Here is a 24,677-nt window from a genome sequence, read left to right as displayed (position 1 = left end):
GCTGGAAAATATTTGTAAATTAAAAGAGGGAAAATGTCTAGTTTTGGTAGAAAGTTGGCCTGATAGCACCTTCAACAAAAATAACCCAATGCATGTGGGCAAAGCACAGAACAAGTGGCTACTTCCACACAAACATGTTTTAGAAATTGTGCTGGTATTTATGACATTAAACTTTCTGATGCCATAGTTAAGTAGCATTATTAGATGCCCTTCCCTTATATCTCATGCAGCTAGAGAGCTGACCCAAACAGAACAAAATGGAGCAGCTTAAAATGGTAAACGTAGCTACCTGTGCAGTGCTGGGGTAACACCTTAATCCTGGATGGCTTCAGTAGGTTTTCAATTCACTGCATCCAGTTTCTTTGTTAATATGGACTCTTCTGGCATTTTAACTTAAACTTTGCCAGCCCAAGCAGTCTGAGAGGTAGCCCCCTCTGGTGAAGGCTAATAATGGCTGAGTGGAAGATGCGGTCAGTCTCAGAGAAGCAAAGGAGAGCCCAGAGAGCTGTGTGAGTGTGCAGGGGTGAAGCTGAGGTAAGGGAGGGAGGGTTAAACAATGAAGAGTGGCAAGGCTTAAGACAACAAGACTACATTTGATGCACTGCAGAAGTATACTGTCTTTTGACCTTATAGGTATTTTCAGTGAGATATTTTTTATACTTCTACTACTTGCCAATAATTTTTCTGGAAAACATGGTGTTCTGTAAACCTGAAAACATCCACCGCTCTTTGGGATGTCAACTTCATTTAGCTGCAATTCAGAAATTTCAAAATGGTTTCAGCTAACAAGCAGCAATTTCCTCATCGTCTCACCTGAAGGTGATGCAGATGTTTGAAACCTCTGTGCCTACTGCACGTATCAGAAACACTAAACATTTCATCTTGATTTCTCTTCAGTACCACCTACTTCCTGGAAAATTTGGAAGCCTTGCATTTACCACTTCAAATTCTCTGCCAAGTTCCTTTCAATTTTTTTTTTTTGCTCCATTTTTGTCTCACACGTTTATTATATGGTGACAAATGCAGTTTTCTTCTGACACCACATAATAGATGTGTGAAACACACACACATGTTCTAGTAAGAGACTGCTCTTTATTTCCTGGCTCCAGTTGCAAAACATGAGTCAGGGTTAGAAAGGTTGTACCTCTGTCAGAGATGTGTAAGCCGCATCCTCAAACTTTCCTAGCTTTTGCTACAGCAGTGGGGAAAAATGGCAAATCTGGTTCTTCTATTCCTATACTCAGTGTTTCCTCTTCCCCAAGCACATCTTTTCTTCATTTTCTAATCACCGTTCTGTTGTATTGATTATATTTACTCACTTCAGAGATTGATACTGTCATTAACAGGAAAAAAAATACCTCCAGCTCCTAAAACAAGTGTACCAGCACTCTGACTGTGGGAAACACAGCAGTTTTAGAGAAAATATCCTCTTACTATGCTGGCTTTAATGTTAAGAAAAAACATTACTAGTCCATTTGCTGTGAATTCCAAGCACTATTTTCTCTCCGTCAAGTGATATCTGATGTTCTGCTGTGTAATCGTAGGTAATGACCAAATAGCCTCTCAAGAAGACATAACATGCCTTATTTATGTATACCAGATTTAAGTGTTCTGTACGCTTCTGCAGTGTGTAGGGGGCCTCAGCAAAATACAAAATCAGACAGATCTTTTGTGAACTAAAGTGGAACAAGCCCCATGTTACAAGTTAAAACAAAACCAAGTAAACAAGCAAGCAAACTGAGAAAACTGAACACATTATCACTTCCTATTGGATCCAAACAAGCTAGGAATTTCACATGGCAGGCAGTTATTCTGCAGTTACCCATGGGTGACGGGAAGCAGCAGGAACTATGGTGCTTCCGTGTTAATCATAAACAGAGTTTTGTATTGAATTTTTTCTTTCTAAATCATTTTATCCCACAGGGTCCTAGTGGCTGAGTTGCTCCTGCAATAGAATGACAAATAACTGGGTGACATGCTGTGAAAAATTTAGAAAATGAGAAATGCTATCCCATTTTCCAAACAGAGCAGAAACAACACTAATTCCATTAGGCAAGATGGAACAGACAATTAAACTGGGCATGCTTTTAATTTTGAAGCTACCAGATAACTGATGCCTTTTTCAAATGTAATGACTATTGAAGTGATTCCTTTAAAGTGAAGCAAACCCACTGATTTTCCTTTCTAAAATTAAAGCATTTACCTTATACAAAGTATAAGAAATGTTACCTGTTGCCTCCACCATTCCTTCTAGGATTACAACAATTTCTAGCTCCTCTTTGGGCAACTGGGCTTTGGAAATCTCCCAGAAAGGACTCTGCTGGTTAATTTCATGGCTGATGATCAGTGGTGAAACCAAAAAGAGACGATCATCCCCTGTGTAATAACCTACGTTGATATCTGTCTGGTTGAGTGGTATAAATTCCCCCTCCTTTGTCTGTTTGGATTTGATCAACTTGGCTCGTATTGATGCCTCTACAATGTGTGAATTCCTAAGGTCTCCTACTCGGAACATCAGACACAGCTTTCCATCCCGCATGGAAATAACTGCGTTTGTAGAAAAAACCAAGGTTTCTGCCCTCTTCTTGGGTTGGGATATTTTCACAAACATGCAGCCAACCATGAAAGCGTTGACGATAGAACCTAAAACAGACTGCACTAAAAGCAGAATAATTCCCTCGGGACACTTGTCCGTGATGACCCGGTAACCATACCCAATGGTGGTTTCTGTCTCGATTGAGAATAAAAAGGCTGAGACAAACCCATTGAGGTTGCTGACGCATGGGGTCCACGTGCTGTCCCCTATATGATCCATATCTCCTCGCATGTAGGCAATTAGCCACCATATCATTCCAAAGAAGAGCCAGGTCACAGTGTAAACCATGACAAAAATCAACAGGTTGAACCTCCACTTGAGATCGACTAAGGTAGTGAAGATGTCAGTCAAGTAACGGTAAGTCTCTCTGACATTCCCATGGTGGACGTTGCATTTCCCATCTTTCCTAACATACCTCTGGATTTTTCTCTTGGCACATTCTTTGTTTATATTTTTTGGCAGATCCTCTCTAGCTTGTTTGGGCAACTTTGGCTGATGAATAGTGACAGGGCTCTCTATGTCCTGCTCCATTGAGTCTTCTTCCAGTACGTTAGCTGCCATGAAAAACAAACAAACAAGAAAAAAGGCAGGCATTATTTTTCTTATTATTTCTCTAAGTCAACACACAACTTCTTCCTGTATTACTGGCATGAAATTGCTATTAATCAATAAAATTATCATCCTTGTTCTTTGCTCACCTGTTAGATGCACAACACAGAAGTCAAATGATGCCAAGCATCCTCAATTTATTGCTAAATAGAAATACTTTGAAGGAAAACTCTCATTTCCTATCTATCAGGTCATCCTATCTACACCCATATTTAAATTCTGCAAGATGTGTTTAAGCAGAACTTTTTTCCCCCCATCCCCCTTTACAGTTTAATAAATGAGATTTCTTATGCACCAAGAAAGATCTTCTGGGAGATAGCAGATATAAATGAGGAAATGGATTCACTTGGGGGTTTCAGTCAACAAGATGAGCAGAGAAAATGAGAAACTGTTGAGCTATTTTTTCTTTCAATTGCATTGCTATGGGGAAAGTATTAAATAAGTATAAGGACTTTTAAAAAACCCCCGTCTTTAGAATGAACCAATCTTACTCTTGTTGAAGACAGGCTACAGTGTAATATATACCAAGAGCAATTCAAGCACATTTCCATAGAAAATCAATATCTTGCTGATACTGAGACAGGGAATTGTGCGTCCTTCTCCCAGTAATGTAAAACATACGGTACTTCAGAAAATGATTTCATTTTAATTCAGTATGCCTGTGGCCTTAATTCAAGGGTACATTTTTTTTCTAATGGTATGGGCCTAAACAGCGTTCCTCTGTGTCTTACAAGAATTTAAACCCCAGAAATGACAGTAACTGCCTTTTTTTTTTTTTTTTTTTAGTTTCCCAGCCTTTTGAGATAAATAGCTTCATTATGTTTATGTGCAAGAAAAAAGACTTTACTGAGGAGAAGAGTGGTTTTACTGAATGTGTTTTGCATGAAGCTGAGGAAACGGTGAGGTCTGGGGCAAGTGTTGTCTTTTACTGGAAACCTTCTGCACTCTGGGGCTTGTTCCTGCAGGAATTTCAGCTCTTGAACTCCTAATTTTCTCTCTTCTGGCTAACTGCTATCATTCTGCTGCCAGGCTGTGAAGGGAAAAGGCTTCTGCCGGCTCTGCCTAGACGGTTGGCTCTGAATAGAGTAGCACTGATGTGATGTTGTACCATCGGTTTACGGAGAAGCTCCTCCTGAACAGTCAGGGCGTTGACACGTGTGTTGCCGGTGCGCCCTGCAATGGCCACCGTATACAGCAACACGCTGCAGTAACTGCTGTGCAGGCCCGGGTGGGCTGCCCAGCCCTGCTGTGAGGGGCCACCTTCAAGCAGAGAGCTGGGAGCAAGCAGCTTGGCTTGGGAAGCACTTCATTTCCCTGGGCTCCGGTTGCCTCCGAGTACCTCTTGCCGGGCTGGGAAATGGGGGCATAAACCCATCAAAGCTCCTGCTTGACACAGCAGTCCTGTCTCTGGCACCCCACGGGCTTGGGTGTCTCTGCCTGGCACTGCCCTGGGCAGTGGGCCCAAACCCTTTCGCACGGGGGAGCTACCAGGGACGCCTGGGCTCTCGTCCAGAGAGAGGGTTGCACAAGGGGCTGCTCTTGGCCGGTTGGTGTGGCTCGAAGAGCATTTTAGTCTCTCCCTCTTAGAAACATGTGCTACATGGCAGATCGTCTGTGGAGTCTCATAGCACCTGTAGCTTTTTCAAGATGTGCAGACTCACCCCTGTGGAGAAAGATGACAGAACCTTGTAAGGTTTTAGGGGTGACTGAAATAGCCAGGAATAAAAAAAAAAGGGATCATAGACTGGTTGTTTCTCCTTCTGTCCTGCTCCACTGCCAGCCAAGCCTCTGTTCAGCCCCATAGCCTTTTCTGTGTTAAAAGAAAGGCTCAAAGGTCGACAGTAGCATGGAAACCTGATAGCAGTTCTGTGTTTTAAGACCGTGTGCTCCATCCTGTGCCACCTTTTCAGGTTGCTGCTGTGTCTAAAGAGAGCATTATTCAGGCTGATGGTAGCGGCAGCACTGGAAGTCATGTCACAAGGCAGTCAGTTCTGAATGAACCTACCCCAGTTGGTGACAGTGTGCCTACTTGCATTATAACTAATGCTATATAATGTATGACGAAATAAACACAATAAAAAGGCATTGCAGGAACCTTGTGAGGCAGACTTAAGCCAAAGCCAGAAAATTTGAAGTTAAGGCTTCACACTTTCTGCTTAACTCTCTATTGTGCCTAAGGAAATTTCAGTCCACAGGCGCTATCACATCACTGCAGTAACAGATCCCTCAAATACTTATGAACAGCCTACGAAGGCTCTGGCTTTTGAGGTTTCAACAGACTGTATGTTAGACTAGTAACACTGGTTTAAAGTGGTTCATTATCTTTAAGGCATTATGAATATTTTGCTTTCTCCTACCAGATAGAGCCTGGCATGAACACAGAGACAGGGTGCAGGTGTCCCCTGTTGCCTTTGAGAATATACCTTACTTCTGACCTTGCTATTAAAGGCAACCATGTCCTAGACCTCCCTGCCTGAGCATCTCTTACAAGAAATGGCAAAGTGCATTAAAAAAGCATAGCAAGGCTGGGAGGGGACACAGGTGCTGATTTTGTTACTGGCATCAGGAGATATCTGGAGGGACATCCCCATCCAGGGATGCCTAGCAGTCATACGCTGCACCCATCTAGCCTGCTTTGCATACAGTGTTTATTTCCTGTAGAAGTACTTGCTAGCAACAAAGCACCTTTTATTCATACAACAAATTTTACTGATGCTTTCAAAATGCTTTGTGTTGATTAAGCCCTTCTGCATCATAACCATTCCTGTCTTTCACAGTACATGGGCTGACCCACTAAGAGAGGTAGGGGCCACATTTTCTCAAGCAGCTATAGGTTTTGTAGCAGGAGCAAGGAGCCGCTGTGCTCCCCAGAACACGGTGTTGGGCTGTCACTGTCACTGTAAGTGGGCTTCAGACACCTGCCCCTTCCAATGTGGGAGGATTTTTCTTAACTTTGAGAAGTTGCACCAGAGCTGACTCCCATCTGGATATGTAAGAGGGCAGCTTTGGACAACCAAACCCAGTGACTGCATTTAACCTATGTCTCAATCAGTATAGCATCTTGCTAACACTCTTGCGGACCTTTTAATCTCCCTGGGGGCATCTGGCCATTTTGTAAGCTCTTCAGGCTCCTTCCAGTGCTGTCATTTCTCAACTCTCAGGCAGTCTCTGAGAGGAAAAATTAAGGTCAAGTTTTTAGTCTTTTTCTCTTATGCGAGATGCCCTTTGACTCTTTCCCTCACCCAAATTCTCCTCCTGTGAGACCCAACGAATACCTGTATGGGAAGGTTTCTAGATCAGAATCACAGTCCATCACCCTCTCCTGGTCTGAGTTCTCACTCCAGAGTGAACCTTGGGAGCAGCAATTCCTGAAATAAGTGATCCAAGGATTGTGCATCTATGTGTTTCCATGGAAATGCTCGATGAATAAGTTTTAAACACATGGCAGGATCCTTGTTCACCACTAAGGCTGAGGAACAGCCACATATTGTCAGCGCCTTTGCCACAAAACACTTTGACTAATTATATTTTTACTTGATGTGAACCCAATTAGCTTATGCTGTTTATTTAATTTAATTTTCCTTTTGGTTATATAATGGCTGTCATGGTTCCAGGAACAGGGGAGTGAATAGCAGCTATCTCACTTGAGAGCTATTTTTGCTCTCTCCGCGTTTCTTCACGACAAAAATATATACATATTATTAATCTGCACTGAAAAAAAAGAAGTACTTCTGAATGCTTCCCCCTCTCCCAGTAAACATTATGTTTGTTTGAACACAACAGCCAGGTAGCAATACTGTGCCAATTTAGGCCAATTTAGAGTATTCTGTTCAAACTATTTGTTTCAGTGAGTCTCTTGGGCAAATGCATACATGACGTATGAGATTTCAGTGACTTGTTTCATTTTCCAGCAAATGACAAGGAGTTCTCTTAAATAAGTCCCTGAATAGTTCGCTTGTGTTTCATCATAGCAGTAGGTACTGGCTATGGCTATATTAGCAAATTAACTGTGCCCAGGCCTATTCTTTAGCATGGAGGCTAAATGGAGTAGTACAGCCCACACTTGTATTATTGAACTCCTGTTGTTTTCAAAGCAGGGTAGTCTCATACAATCTGCTTATTAGGAATAGTCTGTGTCCCATGATAACACCTGAAATGTAGCCAGGAATTGTGTGTACTCAGTTCTGCACTGGTCAAAACCATGCCAGGGGCTTTTCTAGGAATTTTACCATACAAGGAGTTGGCTGCCAGTGCTTGGGAACATTTTATTTTCCAGTAAAGATGCAACCAGTGTTGTTGCCCTTGTCTTGTCTATTCCAGAACATCATTGGAAAGGCACAATCCAGTGTTTCCAAGCACATATTTTTATTTAGAGTCTGTAAAATAACATGAATGTAGTGTCAACAACAAACTATAAGCTGTACAGAAGATGCTCTCACGACCTTTGTGGCTGTGAATGTAACATATTACTATAATCCCTACGCAATCATTTTATCATTAGCAATGTGATTTTCTTGTACTTTGGTAGTGCTTCAGAGATATTGTCATGGTACTGTACAAATACAAAGCAAAAGGAGGTATGTAAAGGACATACTTGTCTAATTTAAGTACTTGTAGCCTATTTTGATTGTATACTATATTAGAGTTGTATGATGTCCTGCAAAATAATTAGGAGATTCAACAGAGAATATTACAAATTATAACTGACCTTTTTGTAACACAAGCTGATATAGAGTTCAGTGAATGTTTCACTGTAATTTAGTAGACTAATTTTATCTCTTGTAACATAGTTGTAAACGGTTTGTATGCAAATTCATTGAAAATTCACTAATTTCAAAAACTTCAAAGATTTATAATCTACAAATTGTTCTCATGGGCTTTATTGCACGTATACAAATGTCAAGCAGACATAATTTTGACTGTGATTTGTCTGCATGCACGTCATTCCCCACTTTCCTGATAGGATGAGGGCAACTTTTATGTTATGCAGCTGTTTGCATTTGTAAGGTCCAAGTTTGCCTTTTGTGAACAGTCTTCAGTATTCACTTCTCATTTGCTGTGATCACAAGCCTCCCTGACACTGAACTCATCTGTGGAATATCTGGCAGAACCAGGTGGCTATTTCTGTTCCCTGCTGCCTCTGCGAGGTTGTTAGGCTTTGACATCAGGAGAAGAAGGCATAGCACTGCACAGCACAAGACATTTTCCGCAATGTTCAATACTCTGCTCTAAGTCTGGGTCTTTCTGTTTCTTGTCTTGCTTGTGGTACAAGGAGAAGTCAGAGAGAGGAAGCAGACTGGGAGCTTTTGAAATGCTTTCCTGATCTCTGGCTGGTTTTAGTCACCGTTTCAGAGCTTTGTAAAATCTTGTGTCTGTTGAGCACTGAGGGCACAGGAGCAGATATTCTCAGAAAAGAGAGAGATTTGCCTGTTTGATGAACTCAGCCTGTATCGCTCTCAGTGAGACCAGGTAATCCATACTGCGAGACACTGTATTACCACTAGATATGAGGAGAAACAGTCTTGTTTACAGAAAAAAATGGAGCCTTTTATGATCAGCTAACAATCGTAAGTAGTCATTATCACAAAATGCAGATTTTCTTCTGAAAAAGAACGGAATTAGGATCTGGTCCTGTGCTGTTGAAATCAGTGCAAGATTGTCTATTCACTCTGCTGGGAACATTGTCTAGTCCTCGTTTTGAAATGTTGAAATGTTCAATAAACACTGACTTGGCAAATTGCTTCAAGAACCAAATTACTTATTTGTGCCCATAGAATCACAAATATAATTTCAGAGAGAGTATGCATATGATTTAAATTTATTTCAACAGCAGTTTTCACTAGAAAAGAAGTGCAAATTGAAGTATATTTATGATTAGAAAAGAGGCGGTAGGATGATACCTTGTTTTTTCACACTACCTGCTTCATCATTGCCTTCTAATCCAACTTGATAAAAATAACGTTCTACTATTTTCATTTCTTTTAAGCCTGTACAGCTGCAAAAAATCAGCCTGAGTAACGCTTTGCCTCTATGCAGTACAAACATTTCCATTCATTTCTGATTCTTGGCCCTTTTATTATGGAGGACAAAAATTGAAGCTGATTGATACATGAATTTAAAATCCACAACTCCGATTTTGGTAGTCATTTGACCTTGTAGTTTTTGTCTTGGATTCTAACCAATTTCATTACAGAATTTACCACTAAAGGCTCCAGAATGCTGTTTTTACATCTGCTTTGCTAAATGTAGCTTTATTTGAAGCACAAGGAAGCCAAACAGCCTCAGCTTTGTTACATATATGGGGCAGTGTAAAAAAGCTACACATTCTGAACCTGGAAAGATGTCTGGAGACAGTTGATTATCAACGTCTTCTGCCTTTCATTAGGCTGGCGATCCCAAATTGGATTATGAAACTTGTTTACTACCTGAAGTCTGAGTGCTTGGAGTCAATGTTAATTCAGAGGCATCTCTAGTGCAAATGCCTGACATCGAAAATAGATTTCTGGAATAAGGAGAGTTCGCTGTTACATATCTCTGCTCCTGTCTGATTAGCCTAGTTATAAATGATTTTTACCAGACTTTTGGCTTCCAGAAAAGCTTGAGCTAGAGGTTCAGAGCAGGTAAGGGTTCTCCTGAAAGCCTGTGAATCTACACAATTAACGTATCGTTTTTGATGTCAGCATATATGCTGGTCATTGACCCCCTTATGTATGTGGTGCCTGGCACCAATGTCCAGAGTCTTTTTAGGGGGCCCAGTTCAGTGCGGTCTAGATGCTATTCTTTTGAGCAGACTCAGCATTGCTAGTATGGGCTGTTGCTGATATCGCACATGTGCTATGGCTTGTGCCGTGTGACGGTACAAGTAATCTCTGTCACAAGCTATAAGTTAAATTAAAAACTCCTTCTTATCCTTTATGGCAGGTGGTCTATCACCCTTGTCTAGCACTCACTACCTCTTCATGCTCAACATCCCCACTTTTGTTCCCTTGCTCTCATCAGAAAGGCAAAAGCAAAGATGTTTTTATCTTAAGCAGGTAATAAATAGGAAAGTCTGAGAATGACCAACCCACAGAGCTACAAAAGGGAGACAAATAGGTGTCCTATGCAATTTCAGAGAATGTTGAACAATGGAGACTAAGCTCAACAAGATGGAGGGAGCAGTGGTTACTCCGAAAATCATGGCCTACCAATGGAAGACTAGACAATGGAGGACTACCAGAAAGGCAGAATGAAGATTCCTGGCCATGATAAGTGTGCAAGGCTGGCATTAATATCAGAGACTCTTGCATGTAATTGCTCATAGCACCGTACAAAGAAGTCAGAGAGGTACTCTCTCTCTTTTGAAAAAATCAGACCTCAGTCTCCTTTGCTATAGTGTTCTTGTCCTACCCACAACCAATACGGAAAACAGCCTCCTCAGAAGCAGTGTTTCTTCCGAGAAGGTAAGAAAGATAGAAAGGATGCATTTTTTGCACTTGGAAAATGCATACTATTGTCACTGCTGCTGCAAGCAGTGGAACAAGGTCAGTTGCAGAGACAGGCCAGGTGTCCTACCCTGAGTCATGTCACCTGGCAACATCAGACCTTGGCTCATGTCTAGTATTTCCATGTGGCAAAACTACTGACAACTGCTGTAGCAGGGATAATAGGGATCATTAATGATTCACAGTGCTGACAGGCCTTAATAGCTGCAAACACTGGCCACATGCTTGCTTTCTGATGCCTCTGTGTCAGATGTATGTCTCCCTGAGCTGCTGTAACGTGTCATTGTCTGGTGTGGCCCCCTGAGAGATTTCTTTTTGCAGTTACTGAACTCCAGCTATTTCTGTCAGTTATTATCACGTGTACTAATGCCAAAATTTTTACTTGTCAGTTGCACTATTTCTTCAGAGATTTACTAAGAACTCAACTTTCCATGTCTGTGGGGTGTACCAGGAAAAGGAGAAAGCATGAAGGAAGTATATTGACCTGAGTGTTACCAGTTTTAAACTGTTTGTGTTTACACGCTCTAACTGCTAGAAATAAACAATAAATAAATTTAAAAACTGCTTAAAATCCTAGAATATTTTGGGTCAGAAGGTACCTCTAAAGGTCTTTTGACTGACCAACTGCTCAACACAGGACCAACTTCAAAGTTAGATTACGTTGCTCAGGGCCAAGGATGGGAGTTTCTGCAGCCTCTCTGGGCCCTGGCCCAGTGGTGCATCTCTCACCTTAGGGACTTTTATTTTTGTTTATATCCTATTGGAATTTCCCTCACTATAGCTTGTGCCCATTGATCCTTGTTTTTCCCTGTGCACCTCTGAGAAGAGTATGACTTCATCTTCTCTGCAGCTTCTCTTTTGCATCTGAGCTGTTGATTTAGAGCTCAGCCTTCCAGGGAAGTTGTGTGAGAGCTGGTTAAATCCTGGTTTCTCCATATATTTTCCTTACTGGTTACATGGAAAAAAGGTATTCTCAAGTTTTGTGAGAAGAGATGGGGAGAATAAGTTCCTTCTTCTCATGATTTTTTTCCCATTAAAATTTTCCCAACTGAAAACTCTAGAAACAAAAACTAGCTGATCAGCTGAACATTTCGTATAGATAATTCTGACTCATTTAATTCTGCACCTGTAATGTCACTGATAAGTGGGGAGTGCTCCTGGTTGTTTTTGGAAGCTAAAGCGTAAAGAGGAGCTTGGTTGGCCTGTCCAATGTTGATTATCTGTACTGCTAAATGTTAGCAAGCTACCCGTCTTGGCTTTGGCCCATGCAAACTAGTGATCTGAGACAATACATGGGAATAGTTTGGAAGACAGTATGTGCCAGGGACTGCTCCCATCAGACAGGATGGATAGGATTGCATCAGGTTTGGCTTCTTTCACTTTTATCTGCCAACACTGTGCCAGCAGGCTTTGCTCCCTCAGACATCTCCACATGCCCTCATGCCACCTCTGTGTTAAGCAATGTATAACCTTGGTCTGCAACACAGACGTCATCTTATTTCAGATAATCTGAAATGGAAAAAAGTCACTGTCAATATACTAATTATGCCTTAAAACCAAGAGACATAAAGTCCACAGAAGACTCAGGGCAAAGTGCTCTGCAGCATGGCATGCACATCCTCTACCATGTGCTCTCAAGGTTGCAGAACAATTCCTGGCCTGGTTTTATTTAGCATTGTAGATGTAGTCAGATTGGTGATGGGCCTGGTGCATATTCCACTATGTGAAAAGTTTAGAAATCAAGGCAGGCAGCTGTTGCCCTTGTCAAAGTCTATTTGTCCAGTTAGGTCACTAGAGAGGAGAGAAATAGACCCCCACAGGAGGACTTGATACCACCAGTTTTCCCACTTTCATGTTGGCAGGAGAAGCCAGCCCTTCTCTCTCCCTGCTGTTTTCTATCCCAACTGTATTCCTGTCCTTTTTTCCTCCCCTTCCTGAAGTAAGGGTGGCTTTACTTGAATCTTCATCCTTGGGATAGCCAAATACAATTTTTTGCCTGCGTTGCTGAACAACCTTGAGACAGCTTTGTGCCTGAATATTCATAGAGCTCCTTGGGCAGGTGTTGGAACCATCTTGACTGCTGCACAAACATACTCTGACAGCTTGCTTTGCTTTGATCAATGAACTATCATAAATATAAGGCATAGGAAGAATGGAGAAGAATATTTTTATCGGAAAGGAAGGACTTGATTCAATCAATGTGCTGTACCAGTCGACTGAAGCCAATAATTTATGCAATGAAATAAGCCTGCAGACCAAGCACAAGAACTTCTAGTACCTTCCTACAGAAATGGGCAGAAGACGCTATATATTGATACAGATCTTGGACCTGATCAGGTCAGGGTTAGGGGATCTGAGATGACTTTGAAAGCATTTACTTTTTCTTTGCAAAACATCACCTACACTGAGTAAACTTTCCCTGGGTCAAGATGATTGTTCACTGGGGAAACCACCTGGCATTGGCGCTTTGGGTAGTGTGTGTGTGTGCTATGATGTAAAGTAGCATCACACTACCGACTACTACTTTGCAGCTGATTTTGCCCACCAGCAGCTTCCTAATGAAGCAAAGCTTTGGGAGAGCAGTTCGAATGCCATTGGTAAAGATGAGGTGTTTGAACTAGAAAGAACTGTCACTTGCTATGTCTGCTTTTTAAAGAAATATGGACTACAGAGAACAGAATGACTTTGAAGTACAGTTACCTGTTTCCTCCTACCCCCCAATTCTCAAAAGAAGAATGAACAAATGTCACAAACTTCCTTCCTTAAATTATATTTTTTCTCCCTCAGTTTACACCCAGCTGCACCCCAAACAGACTGCCCGTAGGTCACAGACATTGCCTAAGCATATTGGTTTTCCTTCTGCTATTACTGTTGCATGAAGTTACAGAAGGGGCTGGAAAGACAGGGAAAATTGAAACAGCCAAGAACTTTTTTTTTTTAATCTGGTAATGGAGATTTCTTTCTTGATAGCTTCTTTGCAGTCAAAGGAGGATTTCGGCAGCTTTTGCTTCTAGGCAACTTATTTCAGAAGAGTAAGGTGCTCCTCCCTTACAAAAATCAGGCAGGATTTTAATTTAACTTTGCTGCACACTTGAGAAGAAAATTACTAAAATTTTTCTCATAGGTGGTGGGGAACAACATTTCTGTGATTGCTGCTGTCTCTCATGGTGGCGACTCGGTGGATGTACACAGTTTTCTGTTGGTTGGGGTGAGTGACATTGTTCATTTGGCCTAATATACAAAGCCAAACTCTTGCATCCAAACATTGCCTCACAAATAAGATCGTCTCAGAGACCAGTTACCCCTCTTACAATTACTTAGTTTAACTGAACAGCTGCTATGTTCTTTCCATCCCCCTCCTCTGCCATTTCTTACTGCAGTTGAAAGCGGGATTCTGGCTGCTTTCTTTAAGTTAAATAATTAGGCCATCACTAGCTTCATCCCCTTTCCCTGCCAAAAGAAGTCACGGTGAAATACAAAGACCTAGTTTCTTGCTACTGATTTCCCATTTCTACTTTGTGCAGTTTATAGACTGCAGACAAAAAATAACTGAGAAATAAGGCTGGAAGTGACATTTAAAAAGACATTTAGAAAAAGAAATTTCTAAAAACTCCATAATTTCAGCTGGGTCAATGTTTTGTTTCAGGTTGTGGTATTTTGATAACCTGGAAATGGTAAATGCAGAATAGTACTTTAGCCATGTTTCCTAAGGAAATGAGCCTTATCCATCACTCTGTCTGGCCTCCCCCCAATCACTTTTGAAACTTTGGCTGGTATTTAGCCTTTTAGATTTCTTTCAGATCTTCAGTTAGATTCTGAAAGGTAAGCATAGCAGCATTTGACAGTATGTGGAGGTCTCAGAAATACTAAATTCCTACCAGTGTCATGAAAACAGACTGAGTTAACCACACTATCAGGTGCCAAGGAATCTGTATAAAAGGGAGCTACAAGAAATGTTTCTTCTTCATGAGCGCTGCTGCTCCCAAAGCTACAGTCAAGTATTTTCTCAAATAGCTATTCCACTCAATGTCCCTGTGAAATATCTTAAAAAATTGCTCCTGCTTTGTGTGGAGCCTGAACAGTTGTGTGCTTTTATTTTCAGGCAGTAAGAGTGCAGCCACAGGCTGGATCTGCCTGATGCTGATATTTGATAGAAGGACTTCCATGTTCAACAACAGGCTTGTTTAGGTCAGAGTTTGTGGCTTTGTCTACAAAGCAAATTGAGTGCAAGAAAACAAAACTGACTCAAGTAATGATCTTTCTTTTTTTTTTAATAATTTGTTTAGTTGAATCAGAACAAAAGATTGAATGAACATATGTTTGGTTTCAATCCAGAATTTTTCTTACCTTTATTTAATTTGAATGAATAACCATATAGCCTTTCTGCAATAAGCATCAGCTATACAGGATTTTATACCCATCTACATATGAATTTGTTAAAAGAGGTATTCAGGCAAGTACAATGTCAAACCCAACATGACTGAAAATATAAGTCAAAACCACAAAAAAATGCTTCTATGTCAACAAATAAATAGCAACTTTTTGTCTTCAAATAAACAATTCAATGGTGTCTAAACTACCATTTACTATGTTATTTCACTTAAGCTACATAATAAAGTAAATAGGTCTGTGAACTTGTTTGAAAAAAAGAATCAAAGGAGTTGCTGTGAAATTGCTATAATTGCTATTATCCTTTTCTATAGGGAACTAGGTAGCAAAAAAGAATTGTAAGTACTGAAACATTTTGTAAATTGGATTCAATTTGACCAACAGGATTTTCCAAAATATTTCATGAAGGAAAAGACATTTAATTTCAGACTTTCAAAAATGTGGTGTTTTATCTGTGAAATACTGAAGATCAGGAGCTTTTAGCAACAGTTTCAGAATTCAAATTTTCACTCCTTTTTCACAGTAAAATTTTGCCTAGGTTTAGGAAACAAAGTTGTTCAAAAGGATTCAATAACCTCAAATAGAGGGATTATATGAAAGACTTTGTAATGCCTATTTTGGGTGAGGTAGGGGTTTTCTGTTTGTTTTCTTACTTTGTTAAAAACTGTGTAAAAGTCTTTTTGTTTTGCTCTTAATTTTTCCTATAGTTTTTTCTAGCCTAACTGAAAATAACCCATCATTCACCAGGATTGTCCCATGCACGAGTCACTAGATCACCAGTTTCCTCTCTAAAAATAAGGTACTTTGAGAGGTAACTGGAACCTTTCTGAAAGAGTAGAAAGATTTGACAGTGCTGGGCTGTTATGTTATCCCGGCTGGTTAGATTGCAACAACCAGTTTCTGCAAATCTGTTAAGGAGTCTTGATGACATTTGATTCTGGGTGGCTGAATGTAGAGTTTAATGCAAAAATAAAATACTAGTGTGGATTTAAATTTTCTTTCTACAGTATGTGTGGATCTTACCAGAACAGGCTGAACTGGTATTATGTTTTTTAAATAATTGATGTTTTAGATGGTACATTAGCCTTCAGCTAGCAAAGCCCATCTATCTTTATTGGAGCTAGCAAAGCTCAGCATGAGCACAAATAATTCAAAGTTTTCATAGCCTTTAGATTTCTTGAGAGAAAAGAGTAGTTCTGCTTTTCACATATCTCCTGATTTGTGTAGGGAGAAGGTCTACCTCTGAAGTGTATGAGCTATCTTTCAGGGATTTGCTCATAGACATCAGAAGTACAGATTGCTCTTGTTAGAGCTACTACGTGAAACAATAAATATGCTGGAATAAAATGCGAATTCCATGTTTTTTTTAGTCAGGTACATGTAGTCAGACTCACTTAAAGAAAGAGTTGATAAAGGGGCTGACCTTTTAAAGAGAAAACAGCTCCTGTGCAGTAAACAAAAGTATTGAGCCCACAGAGGAGAGCTTTTGATAAATGAATAGACTGGTAACAAGAACATACTTCTTGTGCATCCAAAACCAAAATTAAATGGAAAACTGAGATGGTAAAAATAGAGCTTGGCTGCTTCAGAGTGGCTTTCCATGCATGAAATGAGCGGAACATTTGCAAACAAATTAGCTTGTGTATTATTGGGTACGTTTCTGGTTTTCTTCTGTTTAAAACTAACTCAAAGCCCATTTGTCAGGCTGAGGCCAGTGGCAGAAAGATAATGCTTTGCCAGGAATGATGCAGGATTTCAGCTGCCCACCACCGTGCCTGAGTCCCCCAGCAGCTCAAACGTGATGGGAGCCCACCTGGCTGGTCTAAAGGATGTGACTAGCGGCTTTGTAGATGCCCAGGCTTTCTCAACAGGGACAGAAGTTGCAAGAGAGGGCTTCCAGATCACAGCATGTAAAGTGGCAGAAATGCACATGGATTCATTTTTAATGAAATAACAAAAGCTTTAAAGGGCCTTCCCTAGAGGTCTGATTGTGCTATCCTGGTCTGCATGTCTACGTGGGAGCATCAGAGGATGTGGGTGTGTGGGAAAGAAATGAGGATCCTTGGATGTCAGAGATGTGGGGGGTGGTAGGCAGGCAGAGTGAAATGTCTGGGCACTGGCATGGGTATGTTTAAGCAGGCAGAAACAGAAAGTGCAGGCAGGCAGCTGGTGAGAAAGGAGGAAGGAGACACTACAGTAACAGAGATAAGGGACAGGATTTGTATTTGAGAGGGTGATGGGAAAGAGTTTGCTGCATTCAGACTTGTCTGCGTTTGTGCATAGGATGAAATTAATTTGTGGTGTAGAGAGTACCTTTGTTTCACTCCTTTCAAATCTGGTGGCAAAACAGCCCCTTTATGCTAGAGCTGTAGCTTCCTTCTCTTTGTCCAGGACAAATGGTGATGGGATGCATTATGATGGGACAAGGAAAAACGGGTGACGATTCCTTTCAGTGACTTGCCCAAAGTCTTACTCAACTCCTTGACTCTCATCTGGGGTCTCAGCTGGTGTTGGATGCCTCAGGACTTGGAGGTACCAGCTATGAGGATAGAGCACCTGCACAGCTCCCCTGGCATCCTATGGATGGCCAAGGTGAACCTTAATATTCCTTATTTCCCATCTGAGACCTGACACCCAAGGGCTACTGGCTTCCAAAAAGGAAAAAAAAATAATAGTCACAGCTCCATTTGTTCTCAGGGCCAGGAGCCACCTTCTAAAACTACGTAACATCGTATTGTACTGTGTGTGCGCATGGTCCCTGAACCTCAGGAGAAGGCAATGGAGATGGGCAGCCAAAGGGGTGGAGGAGTCCCAGCACCTGCCACTGAAAAAGATGGTAAGAAAAGCCTGGAATCTTCAGTCTAAAGAAGGTGAAGGCCGAGAGGAATGCCATGGAGATGGAGAATGGAGAATCCGCCGGTACCATGGATCTCACACGACTAGTAGGAGATTGGTTTTAAAACAGTTAAAAGAAAGTATTCCTTTAAGAGCAGGTAGTGGCTTCAGAGGCTTGCTGCCCCGGGAGGCTGTGGAGTTGGACAATATCAGGAAGTTTGGAAGTGGTTTGGCAAGCCCATAGACAAGAGGTCTTTGAATAGACAGTGAAAGGATGGGGCAGGGATGCTCCCTCCAAGAGGGCTAACGCAGGAGGTAGGGTTGCAGGGGAGTAGGTGGGAAATGGTCTGTCAGGCTTACGTGCTTCCTCTATCATGGCACGGTAGAGCACTTTTCTTCTTATATTCTCCCAGCTGTATAATAAACATGTTTCTCTTTTTGAAGTCATTGACACATCCTCTGAGGTTAATGGGGGGGTTCATAAGAAGTGGACAGATACTAAGAAAAATATTTTATCCCTATTCTGATAGGAATAACTTTGTTATTCATGTAAATAATGGGATCAGTTGACATCAGAGGTGATTGGGCCTTACTTCACTGCTATAAAGCGATTTCTGAATTCAAATACAGAGTCTTAGACTGATTTTTTTCCTAGCCTTGCTAGTTTCCAAGGAGATCTAACCATGTAGATTGTCTGCAAAGGTGGTAATTAGCCAGCAATGAACAAGATGGACACAAGAACTTCTTGGCAAAAATCAAAATTTCAAAGCAGTTCTTTCTTTTAATGGCTAGTATGCAGAAGCAACCTGATCAGTTCTTTTCAGACTTTGAACAGGCATCCTCATTTGCCTTCACAGAATGGTTTTGTAAACAACTGGCTTTCAGATTGGTGGTTGAACAGAAGAATGAAAAATGTCCTCAGATTGATTTGGATGGGATTTTTTTCAGAATATCTGGCAATTAAAATAGGATCCAACAAATTATTCTGCCTGTCTATAAATAATAATAGTTTGGATTTATAACTCAGTGTTCAGAAAAATGATAGAGTCATAAGGCAGGGAGGAGCAAAGGCAGGTGCCATTTATAAAACATGTTCGTCTTTTCACACTGCACAGACTTGGCTGTTGGAGTGAGGAGTCTTGGATTTGCCTTTGAGTAAGGCAAAGTCAGGATTTGAACTCAGGCTGTCCTTTATGCCTGATGCTTATCATGAGTGTTGGGAGTGAGGAAGGGTGAAGGAGAGGTAAGAAGGGTTTTAACTCTTACTGACTTGGGAATGCCACCTGCATTTCTTTATTAATCTAACCCACAAATATAATACTGTTTCTGCATATAATAGCTATATTTTCCTCCTTAGGAGAAAAAAAAAAAAAAAAAAGTTGAAAAATATTTACCTAGTTTGACCCAAATGTACAGATTTTAAGCTGGAATACTTAAAGCATCATTTGTTCACTAAATAAGCTATTTGCCATTAAAATACCTCATAGCCTATGTCTCAATGTAACTTTCAGGCACATCTAGGATGATGCTAAAAAATATGCTTTAGAAGATGAGTCCTTTGCAATATCAGTTGTGGAAGGGTGTCCTCGTTTTGGCTGGGGTAGAGTTAATTTTCTTCTTAGTAGCTAGTACAGTGTGTTTGGATTTAGTATGAGAATAGTGTTGATAACACACTGATGTTTTAGTTGTTGCTAAGTAGCACTTATCCCAAGTTAAGGATTTTTCAGTTTCCCATGCTCTGCCAGCAAGCAGGTGCACAAGAAGCTGGGAGGGAGCATGGCCAGGACAGCTGACCCGAACTAGCCAAAGGGATATTCCATACCATAGGACGTCATGCCCAGTATATGAACTGGGGGGAGTTGGCCGGGAGGGGCCGATCACTGCTTGGGCATCGGTCAGTGGGTGGTGAGCAATTGCATTGTGCATCACTTGTCTTTTCTTGGGTCTAATTTATCTGGTTTTGTTACATTCCTTTTCATTACAGTTATTATTATTGTTATTGTATTTGTAGTATTATTATTGTTATTATTATATTTTAGTTATTAAACTGTTCTTATCCCAACCCATGGGTTTTACTTTTTTTCCTGATTCTCCTCCCCATCCCACTGGGAAGGAGGAGGAGTGAGCGAGCGACTGCATGGTGCTTAGTTGCTGGCTGGGCTTAAACCACGACAAAGAGTCAGTGTGGCTGAGAGTTACCCAGACACAACCTGTGGGTAGAAAAGTGGAAAATCTGCCACTTTACTCTGGCCTTGTCACTTTGGGAAGTTTTATCATTATTATTACAATTTTTATAAGGACTTGATTAAGATTTTGAGCTCGTTGCTGACTTTCACACCTCCCATATATCCCAATACAGACCTTATCTGTGTTAACAAACGCATATTTATTTCCATCTACACAGAATATGTGGGAGTCACGTGTGAAATGAATAATGAGGACCTGAGGTACATGGAATACAAAACAATGAATATGTGTTCAGGAAGAGTGCGGGAGACACACAGGAACCTCTTTCTTATCTGTATACAAAGGCAATTTTATTCCATCGGATACTGAGCTCTGAAACGGTGACTAAACCCTTTATTTTGGGGCTGTTACTCCTCCTCCAGCTTGTGCAACTGGTATTCCGTTCTGAAAGGCCACTACACGAAGCTGCATCAGCCATTTTTATCTGACGCTTCCTCAAGCAGGCAACAGGGAGCAGTACCAGAGCAAGCATTTCCTTCTGCCCGATGTGTTTGGCTGCTGGAGAGAGCCCCGGACCTCCTGTTCTCCTCTGAAGCACGAGAGAGCAGTGAGTTTGTAAATCAGCATTCCTGGAGGAACCTGAAATGATCAGCAGCACTAAAGCAAAGTGGAAAAAGCACTGCTTTCTCTAGTCACAGACTGCCTCTTTCTCATTGGGGGGTGTCAGAGGTAGCGAGTAGGATTTACCTGCTCACATACACAACCCTGGGAAGGCAGCCTGGAAAGGGTGTTATAGTAATGCAATGAGACATTCACTCCCTTGACACCTCTGCTAATGTTGGAATAAAAAAGGTAGTGGCGTAAGTACTTTCTGTGTACTGTTATCTAATAGGAGATAGCAGTCTCCTCACATTTCTCATTTTTGTGTATGCATAGAGACCCTAATGAGAGCTTTGTCTGAGGGTTCCAGACAAGCTTGCTCGAGGTTTGGTAAACAGGGGATTGGGAACAAAGAAACTTTCTGCTGCACAGTCATCTAAGCCTTCCGGAGACTCAGTCATCACCTCTAAAATAGAGAGAATGTCACTTACAGACCTTCAGAAAGAGCAAGGAAACGTGTAACGAGCCACACTGAGTGTTACTTGTGCAGGTACCAAAGAAGCTGCAACCCCATTTCTAAGCTAATCTTCAGTTTGAGCTCAGATGTGTACAAGGAGCTGATGCCCTGAACTGCCACAGCACTGCCTCCAGTGCCCAACATGACAGGCACTACACTTTGGCCGTGTTAATATATTTATTATCACTGTCAGCTTATACAGAGCAAGCTCTGCTAGCAACATCTGGCAAGCCATTAATATCAGCTGACTGTGATAAACGTCTATTAGTTACAACTGATTTCAGTGTTTCATGGCTGACCTGAGCATAGGCAATAAGAGAGTAATACTATTCACATGTAAATTAAGTACAAGTTCCTATTGCAGGGATGCTATGGCTAAATGGGCAACCTCTTGCTTTTCATCTGTGATCAATTTTAACAAATTGCCTGACTTGCTTGCTTTCACCTTCCCTCTCTCGCAATTACCTTGATTATTTGTTTTTATATTTAGCATTAGTATGCCTTCTTTCTGGTAGAGCCTCCCTGTCAAATCAATAAGGAACAGTGCTTCCTCACACACCCTGCTCATCCTCTCAGTACTGTTTAAGTGTGCTGACATTATTGGGTCCAGACAAAATTAATAAGAGGAGCTAAAAAATGCAGCTGGGCGTACTGGTGAGTATGTTTGTAGGAGGCAGCAATGTATTATGTTATCTCCACATTGGCGGGGGGGAAAGCAGTGCTCAGTGCTGTTCACAGAACACTCCCTTTCTTTGGCAGGCTGAACACATTTAATCTTCTGTGGTGTTATCCTAGGAACATTAATGCAAATAAGGGTGGCCTGGAATCTCCTCTAAGAGAAGTCATAGCTTAGTCAGGAATTGCAGGGTGAAATTTCAGGGGCCATACTATGCCATGCATCAGATATAGCGATTTTACAGGACCTTTCCGACCTTTTGATTAAAAAGACTCCCAGAATTTGTTCTCCTCCACCTCCTCATAAAGCTGTCACTGTTTTCAGTCCTTCTGTTCCATTCTCATCCTACTTAAAATAAAATGAAACTGTTGGCCTCTGGTCAAGTGACTCTGAGCTGGAGAACAAGCCCGTATCCATAGGAGGGCACACCTACACTCTATTTTCCTACATAAAGCCAGGACCAGTGGATAAAGTAGGGGACTGGCAATTATGCAGCATGGGATCTCTGACCTGGCAAGGCACTTAAGACTGGACCCAGTATTGGCCTTGAATCCTGTTTTGCTTGATTAAGTGCTCAAATTGTTGTCAGACCCAAAGCACAGGATGAACCTGCCCCAGACACTTTGTACCACTGGTGCCTATGTGCTTTAGTGCAAGTGGCTGTTCCTGAAGTGGGCCTGGTATTTTCACAGGGGTTACAGAGAAGATACACTGCTGTAATGTGGTGGGGTTTGGCACTGACAACTGGGAGCCAGCGATTGTCAGAAAGAGGTAGCCAGCTCTGAGCTGTAACACTCCTGGTTTGGGAGATGGGTTTTTTTCTTCCCTTTTACAAGATGCAGCTGCAGAGGAGAAAGAATGTAAAAGCTGCCGCTGTAATGCAGTAAACTCTGGGACAGATTATTTCCTACGACCAAGGCTCTGCCAAGCTCCCTGCTGTGGGGGTATCTGGGTGCTGGTGAGGACTCCTGGGCTCTCTGCGCCTGCTGACTTCCAGCAGTGCACGCACAGGGCAGGGAGGGTTGCCAGGGAGGAGATGTGGGAAGCTGCTTCACCAGCTGCTTGCCCACAGGAGTAATGCATACTGGGAGTTTGCATAGTGGGGGGGACTCAGGGGGAGGCAGTTTTCCATTAGTACCTGGATGCTGAAAAGGAAGATCTGCCCATAATGCACAAGGGGAGAAGGGCTAGTAGGAAAAAATAACCATCTTGGTGAAGGGATCTTGGGTTTATCTGGTTCTCCCTATGAGTCTGTTCAGAGTCATATGTATGGATGGGAGGACAGGGGAAAGGCAGCTCACACAGCTCTTCCCACTGGTGGTGCAGCCCAGACTGCTTACAGGATGGTGAGCCTTCAGTTTTGTAGGCCTTAGCCTAGACGTGTTTTATAGCTCCAAACCCAACTCACATTGGATAAGGAAAACAAAAGAAGGAAACCATATACAAATTTTTTGTTAATTAGTGACAGTATCTTTCCTGGACCCTGTGTCATGGTTTAACCCCAGCCAGCAACTAAGCACCACACAGCTGCTCACTCACTCCCCCCCCCCCCCAGTGGGATGGGGGAGAAAATCAGGAAAAGAAGCAAAACCCGTGGGTTGAGATAAGAACGGTTTAATAGAACAGAAAAGAAGAAACTAATAATGATAATGATAACACTAATAAAATGACAACAGCAATAATGAAAGGATTGGAATGTACAAATGATGCGCAGTGCAATTGCTCACCACCCGCCGACCGACACCCAGCCAGTCCCCGAGCGGCGAATCCCTGCCCCCCCCCACTTCCCCGTTCCTAAACTGGATGTGACGTCACATGGTATGGAATACACCGTTGGTCACTTTGGGTCAGGTGCCCTGGCTGTGTCCTGTGCCAACTTCTTGTGCCCCTCCAGCTTTCTCACTGGCTGGGCATGAGAAGCTGAAAAATCCTTGACTTTAGTCTAAACACTACTGAGCAACAACTGAAAACATCAGTGTGTTATCAACATTCTTCGCATACTGAACTCAAAACATAGCACCGTACCAGCTACTAGGAAGACAGTTAACTCTAACCCAGCTGAAACCAGGACACCCTGTTAGCTTGCTTACAAATGAGGGCAATAGAGAAGGAAAGGGACCCAAGACACGTTTTGTGGGGTCCTCTAGGACAGTTGGTACCTGAAACATCTCTGCCCTTTGGCTTTAATATGAGAAGATAATGTGGGTGCCTGCTTTGGATTTACGCTTGCTAATATACTTTGTGGGATTCCTGGCAAATCTACTTGGTTTCATTGTGAAGGGCTTGCTGATTCCTGACAGCCTGATGTACTTCAGCCCTCCTGGAGCTGGTGGGCTCTGAAGGAGGGGTCTGATGGGAGTTCAGGGGTGGGTTTAGCCTCCCCTGCCTTTGATAGCATTAGCCTAATAGGAAGCTGGGTGTCAAGTAAGAAACTCCTGCACTGGGCTGGGGCTTGGCTGCAAACGTTCCCACGCCTGGATATGAAAGGCTGTACTCTCAGACATTTGTAGCACGTGTCCCCCATAGAGCCCCTTCACCGCTGGTATACAGACTCAGAAGCATCCATGCCTCTATTTTTCTGCTCAGCATCTCTCGTCAGAGACAAGCTCAACTTCCAATTAGTTTCATGGTGCAAAACCAGAGGGAAATGCAATTGAGGAGGATAGCCTTCTGTTGATGCAAATATTATAATAAGGAGAATGAAAATTTAGAACATCCTATTCCTACTATGGAGACAAGTAAAAAGATCCCATTACTGACTTCCCTAAGACCATCACTGTGTCC

The 24,677-nt window shown here is 41.9% G+C and overlaps 1 protein-coding gene and 1 long non-coding RNA gene across 2 annotated transcripts in view; one reads left to right on the top strand and one right to left on the bottom strand.

Annotated features, from left to right (window-relative positions):
• Positions 1-4,110, top strand: part of LOC128145151 (uncharacterized) — a 32,374-nt gene extending 28,264 nt beyond the window's left edge. The window contains exon 3 of the long non-coding RNA XR_008236356.1: positions 3,992-4,110. This is a non-coding gene — a long non-coding RNA (uncharacterized LOC128145151). The remainder of the gene's footprint in view (positions 1-3,991) is intronic.
• The window catches only part of KCNJ6 (potassium inwardly rectifying channel subfamily J member 6), a 165,895-nt gene that overhangs the window by 40,075 nt on the left and 101,143 nt on the right, over positions 1-24,677 (bottom strand). The window contains exon 3 of the mRNA XM_052794864.1: positions 2,230-3,150. Within this exon, the coding sequence (XP_052650824.1) occupies positions 2,230-3,150 (921 nt within the window). The remainder of the gene's footprint in view (positions 1-2,229; positions 3,151-24,677) is intronic.

Source organism: Harpia harpyja, chromosome 8, assembly GCF_026419915.1.
Source record: "Harpia harpyja isolate bHarHar1 chromosome 8, bHarHar1 primary haplotype, whole genome shotgun sequence".
Taxonomy (NCBI): Eukaryota; Metazoa; Chordata; class Aves; order Accipitriformes; family Accipitridae; genus Harpia; species Harpia harpyja.
The sequence above is the reverse complement of the archived record's forward strand: the minus strand, read 5'-3'. Positions and strand labels throughout refer to the sequence as shown.